Source organism: Tachysurus vachellii, chromosome 1 (genome assembly GCF_030014155.1).
Source record: "Tachysurus vachellii isolate PV-2020 chromosome 1, HZAU_Pvac_v1, whole genome shotgun sequence".
Lineage (NCBI taxonomy): Eukaryota > Metazoa > Chordata > Actinopteri > Siluriformes > Bagridae > Tachysurus > Tachysurus vachellii.
Genome location: NC_083460.1, coordinates 4,871,217 through 4,878,832, shown reverse-complemented (window position 1 = coordinate 4,878,832; position 7,616 = coordinate 4,871,217). Strand labels below are relative to the sequence as shown.

At 42.5% G+C, this 7,616-nt stretch overlaps 1 protein-coding gene across 1 annotated transcript; it reads right to left on the bottom strand.

Annotated features, from left to right (window-relative positions):
* Positions 1-2,318: 2,318 nt before the first annotated feature.
* klf2b (Kruppel like factor 2b) lies at positions 2,319-4,814 on the bottom strand. Its single transcript, XM_060869146.1, has 3 exons — positions 4,408-4,814; positions 3,359-4,277; positions 2,319-3,176 (listed from the first exon to the last, which is right to left on the bottom strand). Exons 1-3 carry the CDS (start codon positions 4,477-4,479, stop codon positions 3,001-3,003), a joined length of 1,167 nt encoding a protein of 388 aa, XP_060725129.1. The 5' UTR covers positions 4,480-4,814; the 3' UTR covers positions 2,319-3,000.
* Between the last annotated feature and the right edge of the window lie 2,802 nt (positions 4,815-7,616).

Below are 7,616 nucleotides of genomic sequence, written 5' to 3'. Positions count from 1 at the left end.
CAGACAGGAATTATTATTTTGTGGCCTCAAAAGGATAAAGTCATGGATGCACATTGTGAAAATGAGCCCAGGGCTTTATTAGACTTTGAGCATCGTGCTACTTTCTGGCCTCTAGTTAGTTATTTGGTTGGAATGTTGGGGGGAAAAAAAGTCTTCTGTTTGAGAATTGGATTGAGGTGACGCAGGTTAGTCGTAAACGCCTTAGCACCAGATGCATCATTTATGCATCTTTCCAGAACTGAAGTGTACATTTGTTAAAAAAGTTCAATAATTTAATAGGCATGAAATAAGTCTAAGGAAATGTTTGTGGCCAAAATGAATCCCCATGTCATTTTAGCAGGAATAAAAAGTCAGGTAAATAAATGTTACTCTGGCAGTTTAATCTGTTTGCTTGATATGTCCACAGTATAGAAGGCACGCAGAGACGTGCAACAAGTGTGTCTGATATTTATGCTCTGTTCCTGTTCGTATTTTATGTGTTTAATGCAATCTCCTTATTAAGAAACTTCCTTTGTCCGATTACAGAGTCAAACTCTCACACTGCGTTTCGTTTCCATTTTTTCCAAGGTTGTGTATTGAAACACCACTCGAAACCACCATAAATGCTTCCGAATACTTTTAAAAGCCAAATATCGATTAAATGGGTTAAGTTTGAATGCATGCATGCAAAAAAACGTCAGCAGCTGGATGAATTTGTGGGTTTTGGTATGTCAATTACAGCCATTTGAAATAACAGGACATTCCTCAGTGTGCTTTTCTATTTACTAAAAGCTTGATGAGGGGCTTGTATCGAAGCATCGGGAGCGAATGGCGAAGAGAGTAAAAAGTAAGAGGCCGGGGAAAGCTCAGGTGACGCTGAAATATGGGGCAGGAATTCGTTTCTCCTTTGTGTTATTCTTTGTTACTCAATGACGCCTCTTTCTTCTAAGCATCCACATGTGTGGTTAATTTTAAGAGACGTCTCTTCATGCGTGCTCAGCCACATTCTTGTCTTGTTTTTAGATTTCTCTGCACTGTGTCCAGTGTCAAGTGGGTTAATAAGAGGCTGCCTTCAGGGATTCCTTGAACAAAAAAAAGTGTTGTTTTCTTTTCTGAATGCATTCATGATGATGGCTGTGTCAGGGGCCAACCTGCTGTACTTACGGCAGTTTTGACGATTTTTTGAAACAAGGATTATTTAGCTTCAGGACTTAAGGGGTGTGTGTGTGTGTGTCTGCGTGTCTGTGTGTCTCTGTGTGTGTGTGTCTGTCGCTGTGTGTCTGTGTGTGTGTGTGTGTGTCTGTGTGTGTGTGTGTTTAGTTCACACCCTTAAACTTACCCAACATTACATTAATCCTGAAACTCACATTAGCAGCATTTTTTTGGTCTTTACACATGTGTAGATTTAGAAAACCTTAAAAATGAGAAGCTCATATTGCTGTTCATGCATGTTTTGGTAGTAGATGTTACTATCCTCAGAACAAAAAAGTGAAATGAGACTTCTACTTTTACACCTCACCAGTTTGCTATAAATAGCCTAGCTTGCATTTCTTCTTTTTTTTTCCCCTGTATGAGAAATTTTGCTCACCAGAACTGAACATTTCTCATAAGCAGAATACCGGAAATTTCAGCAACTGAAAAATGAAACTTATGGTATTCAATCTGGTTGTTTACATGCTTTGCTTTTTTTTTTTTTTTTTTTTTTTTTTCTTTTGGTTTCTTTTTTTTTTTTTTTTTTTTTTTTTTTTTTTTTTGAGGATTACTGCCGTTTTTGCCACACTCTAATATTTTGGTCATTACACATGCCCTCAAGACCATTTTTAATTGAATTTCAAATAACGTCAGCAGTTACGCGTTTGGACGTTTGACCTCGATGGGACGCCATCAAAACCTTATGTAAAAGTGCCATCTTAAGCCTTATCCCTGCACTTCAGGATCCTCAGCACTGAGCCCAGCGCCCTCCGTCCAGACATATCTAAATTCTCTCTCTGTAATTATGTAAATGTAATGTTTGTATTTATAGGCTAAAGCCACAGGCTGCGGGCCTCGTCTCACAGCAGCTGGAAAGCATCTTGGCCTAAACTATAATACCCAATTCCATAAGCCTGAGTGGGGGTTCAGGAATAGCAGCTTCGTACCCTTGCCTTAACCAAATGGCGTGTTATGGGTACATGGTTACCAGTAATGAGCTTGTGTGCTGCAGAGTTTCTGGGGACTCCAAAGAAACATCAAAGCAGCCCATAATAAGAGGCTGAACTTAAATATGCGAGTTGTCTTTTTCTAAGACGAAGGACAAGAAGAAGGAAAAGAAATCATAAAGATGCACATGACAATAGAAATATATTCAAATTTAGTTTAATATGTACAATAAATACAATACTTACAATATAAAACTTCTGTACACATTCTAAAAAAAAAAAAAATAATAATAAACAAATAATGCAGAGCGTCGAGCTCTGGTGTATGTGCTAGTGAACAATGGGGCTTCAACAAGTTATTGTACCTTCATGATACAATATCTAGTAAATATCTTACTTCCATGAAAGCCAAATGGCTGAGAATGTATCAAACACTAGTGAACGCACAGTTCTTCTGGTCATTAGAACAATTTGGAGGCAGTTTCAAGAGGAAAACATTGTCATCACGCATGATTTCAGGATGTCACGTTTTGCACAACCCTGGCAGCACAGCACACGTGCTAAATTCTTCACTATCAAGGCACCGTGTTAAACTTACTCTTTGTTTCCAGTTTTCAACATGGCTATATAGAGAGATACAGAGACATTTAATATATTATAGGACCAGCCCTGCAGGTTGCTGTTTGTCCCCAAAACACTTTTGCAGCTCTGAACTGCCTGCTCTAGAAATCCCACGTAGTACCAGCTACATTGTTATAAAAGTATAAAGAACAATAGAAATCTTTATCAACCGGAAAAAAAGTCTTTTGGTCTTGTACAAAGGACTTAAATAAGGCAGTAATAAGGCTTTGGCTTTGTTTGCCAATTGTCTTCTGTGAGTCTCTCACATGTGCCTCTTCATGTGCAGCGCCAGATGGTCGGAGCGGGAGAAGGCGCGCTCGCACAGGTGGCACTGGAAGGGTCGGTGCCCGGTGTGCTTGCGGAAGTGACGCGTGAGCTCGTCGGAGCGGGCAAACTTCCAGCCGCAGCCTTCCCAGTTGCAGTGGTAGGGCTTCTCACCTGACAGGTCAGAGGGAGGAAATCGAAATTTCAGAATTGCTTCGTGATACTTTAAAAGAACAACAAAATTCTCTTTTTTAAAATAACTTCTATTTCTAAATCTAGTGTGTTAGCTTTGCGTCTTTGCGTCTTTACTGAGTATGATTTTATTTATTGAATCACAACTTAAAAAACAACCTTACCGGTGTGAGTTCGGTGATGCGCTTTGAGGTGCGAGCTCTTGGTGTACGTCTTGCCACATCCGGCGAACGTGCAGGTGTGCGTGGCTGCGCGCTTCCTTGGCCAAGTGCGTCGCCCGCGCTTCGGCTTGGACTCGAGTAGGTCGAGCGGCGAGGACGGCGGTGTGAGGAGCGCGCGTGGCGCACCGGGTTGCACCATACCGAGGCCGTCATCGAACATGCCCGCGTATGCACGCGCTCCCGGGTAGGCCAGTGGCACCTGCTGATGCTGGTGTTGCTGCTGATGCTGCTGCGGTACGGGCCCGTGGCTCGGGTAGTAGCCGTTCTGCGGGAAAGTGGTGCGGCAGATCTGCGTGTGACAACGCGCCTGGTCGTCCGGGCTGAGCGGCGGTGTCATGTTCCCTGCTGTTTGCGGAGAGACGGCGAGCCTCGGCTGATCAAATGACATCGCGCACGACACGTTGCCCTCCTGCTTGATCCGGTGGCAGCTCTGTGGCACCATGCCCAACACGGGGCCGTAGCCGTCCGTGCAAGGCTCAACTTTGATGCCCTCGATGAAATCCTGTCTCGGGAAAGGCGCTGAGTTCACCACAAACCGCCCCTGAATCCCGATGCTGTTGCTGCTGGTGGTGGAGGTGCTGGTTGTGCTCATGCCGTATGTGGAGTCCACGTCGGAGTGCAACAGTTCCGCCACAAGGCTGTGGGAGTAAGGCGGCGGTGGTGGCGGCACGTACGCGCTCCCTGGCTGGTACATGTTGCAGTGCTCCACAGCTGAATTATAGTCCAAAGGACCGGTTGTGTTGGCCAGAATAAACTCCAGATCCAAGAAATCGCTCAGATCCTCGTCGTCCTTTCTGGCATGACACGCATCCACACTCGGTACAGCGCACGCCAGAGGCTTGTCCACTTCTACAGTCCACCTCTGCAAAGAAAAATATATTTAGGGTTAAGTTCATGTTTCACTCACTAACGATCGGTCCGTTTAACGTTCAGAACTAAAATACCGAGTTTGGCATAAAACGCAAAATACAGAAAACACAACTAGAACTTACACTTTCCCAAAGTTTCTCCTTCTGTCCTGCGAATGTGGAAATGGATGGCAACATTGTGCCATGTAAAGCCATTTTCCAAAGCGTCAAACTTCTACTTTAAAAACTCTTATTTCTTGTCTGAGAGTTAAATAAAACGCTCTTCTCGTGGAGAAATTAAACGCACGTCTGATCCAGAGTTTTGTTTCCAGTAAAGCTGCGCTGCTGCAGTGTCCAAAGCGCACAGTAAGTGTGTGGCAGGTGAAACCTCCTCCCTTATAAACCCTGCTTCTGGACCAATTGTGCGTGCGGAGGAAGCGGCGTTCAGGATGGAGGTAGAGCGCCCAAAAATAGCCGGTATATAAGAGCAGGTCGAGCGGCACTGTGTCTCTCCCCACTTACTCTGAGTAAAACACACACGCTCTCTCCTTCTGCCTGCGCTCATACTCGCATTTAGCTACTCGCAAAGGCGTGACGTCAGAGGAGGGGAGGATTGATTTGCATCGCGCATGCGCAGCAGGCATGTCGCTCACAGTTGCCAGATTTAAACGCCTTTAATCATACTGGGCGGTAGAATAAAACAGCCCTGGATCAATTTGATTTGATTTGTGATATTTTAGTGGATCGTGACTTTCTGGACTGTTTATCTGGCAGCTCGAATAAGCCAGAAAAGTGATCTGCACCATCAAATCAACTCAAAATAGTTTGCTTAAAGAAGCAGCAGTCTGGGGTGTAATTTAAAGACACAAAGCGACACGTTCTGATAAAAAAAGAAACAACTAAACACAATATATTATTTTGTTTGTTTGTTTTGTCTTTTTTTTTTAACTTAGTCGATATCTGGGTACAAAAGACTTCACTGAATCTGAACCACTTCAAAGTTAACAACGTTGTTTCTTTCACTGTTGTGTGTGTGTGTGTGTGTGTGTGTGTGTGTGTGTGTGTGTGTGTGTTAAAACAACGGGGTGTTTTCTTGTTAGTTTTATTTTAGTTACCAGTACAGTGACTGTAACTCATATAATAATAATAATAATAATAATAATAATAATAATAATAATAATAATAATAATAATAATGTGACCATGTAGCACCTCTCTGTATTTTTCACATGCACATTTTTAAAAAAAAATTAATAAGCAAGGGCACGTCATGACAGTGTAATAACATTGTGATTAGACTTTAAAATAAAATAAATAATCAGTGAGTAACAAACAGTGCAGCAGCCGAAACTGGTCCTCGCACGTGCGCAGCCCCTGTCTGATTTCCATGACGACAACGGCGCGCTCGAGCTTTTTTTTGTGTGTGTGTGTGTGTGTGTGTGTGTGTGTGTGTGTGTGTGTGTGTGTCCGCGCAGCAGGTTTGTCTAAACGCGGGCGCCGCTCGTGTCTCTCTCTCGGCCGCGCGCTCGATGCTCACGTCGCGCGCCATTCACGTGTAAATGAAACAGCGCATTCAGGTGCGACGACGCGCCGATCGGCGCTGCGATTCATCCGCATTGTTTACGGAGCCATTAAGTTTCGCTAATGACTAGTTCTTGAGCTGGGGGAGATGGTGGAGTTGGCGGGGACGTCAGTAAAATAGCCCTCACTGAAGACTTTTATCATGTCACGTGCTTTTGTTTTAACAGGGGTGACATGAAAACCACAGGTTAATGGATAGATCTACAGGGACGCATTTGCATTAATAAACTAGTGTCATTTTAAACACCTAATTTTCAATACATCATTAGGTGATAGAAACCAAACCCTGGAGTGATGGCACATTTTCACACCTGCTGTTCTGGGGAGGGGGTGTGGGGGGTGGTTTCTGGGAAGGTCCATGTGATGTACCTTTAATTAGACTTTTTTTTTCCAAATAGCTAAACTAGAAAAAAAGGTATTAAGTGGTCCTTGAATATCAGCACACTGCTCCAGACACCGGGAAAAGTGCAGCGTGGAGCTTTATCTCTAAGTGTTTACACTGTGTATTAATGGTTTTTAGAAACACACAGAATTATTCTAGTAGCCAGGAAGTTATCTAGCCCTTGTGCTTTTGATTTCTATAATACACACACTCTGATGCACACACACTCTATGATGCGCACACACTCTATAATGCACACACTCTATGATGCACATACTCTATAATACACACTCTATAATGTACACACACTCTATAATGCACACAGACTATAATGCACACACTCTATAATGCACACACTCTATAATATACACACTCTATGATGCACACACACACACACTCTTTAATGCACACACTCTATAATGTACACACTATAATGCACACACTCTACTGTATAATGCACACACTCTATGATGCACACACACTCTATGATGCACACACACTCTATGATGCACACACACTCTATGATGCACGCACTCTATGATGCTTGTCTCTCAGATGCTATTCTTTCTTTTGTACCTTTGGTATGTATTATTCACATGGGAACATGGATAAAATGCACACACTAAAGGAACAAAAGGTGTCATTTGAAAAAGGCGTTTCATCTCAGTGACTAGAAAAGATGCAGCTTAACTAATTAGTGCACTTTATTCTTTCATTTTTATCTTTCATTTGGAAAAAATGCTCTACTGTAATGTCCCAGGACAAAATGATTTAAAGTGCTTAACTGAACTATAATTAATTCTGAAATGTACACTATATACACCTTTCCAAGAAAGTTACAGTTACACCCTTTATTTCTAAGGATGCACAATGCATGGAATGAGAAGTGGGTGTGTATGATTTCTGTCCTTTAATCACTTGTTGGAACCTGGCTTGGTAATCGAACTTGCTCTACAAACCTGCAGGCGAATGTATGACTGAATAAATGAATGTGAAAGTGTGTGAGACAGAATTCTTGTTGTGTTTCATATAATCGAAGCGATCCTTATAGTCCGGCAAAGTCAAATGAACCAATGACGCAATCCCAACTAGTGTAAAGAAAGCTTTTGAATTGAATACTTTATTTTTCCATTGCACGAAATGACAGCAATTATAAACACCCGTCACATGCAACGTCCAATACTTTCACGCCGTTTGACGTGTTGTTATAATCATTTAAAATATAATGATTGGATTTAAGCTCAGTATGGCCAACCCACATACACTCCCAGGATTTTAACAGGCATCATTTCTAAGTGATGTGTCAACCTACCACGTGTGTGTGTGTGTGTTTCTATGGGAGCTCAGTGTAAAACATGCACATTGTAATTTCCATGCCCCAGCTTGTGTTT

What these genes read in the sequence shown, in the direction of transcription:
- klf2b (XM_060869146.1), bottom strand. Translation starts at nt 4,479, where the DNA reads ATGGCTTTACATGGCACAATGTTGCCATCCATTTCCACATTCGCAGGA. An exon ending in AGGAGAAACTTTGGGAAAGT is followed by an intron (nt 4,278 to 4,407) that starts GTAAGTTCTAGT and finishes TTTTCTTTGCAG; the next exon opens with AGGTGGACTGTAGAAGTGGA. An exon ending in GCATCACCGAACTCACACCG is followed by an intron (nt 3,177 to 3,358) that starts GTAAGGTTGTTT and finishes CTGACCTGTCAG; the next exon opens with GTGAGAAGCCCTACCACTGC.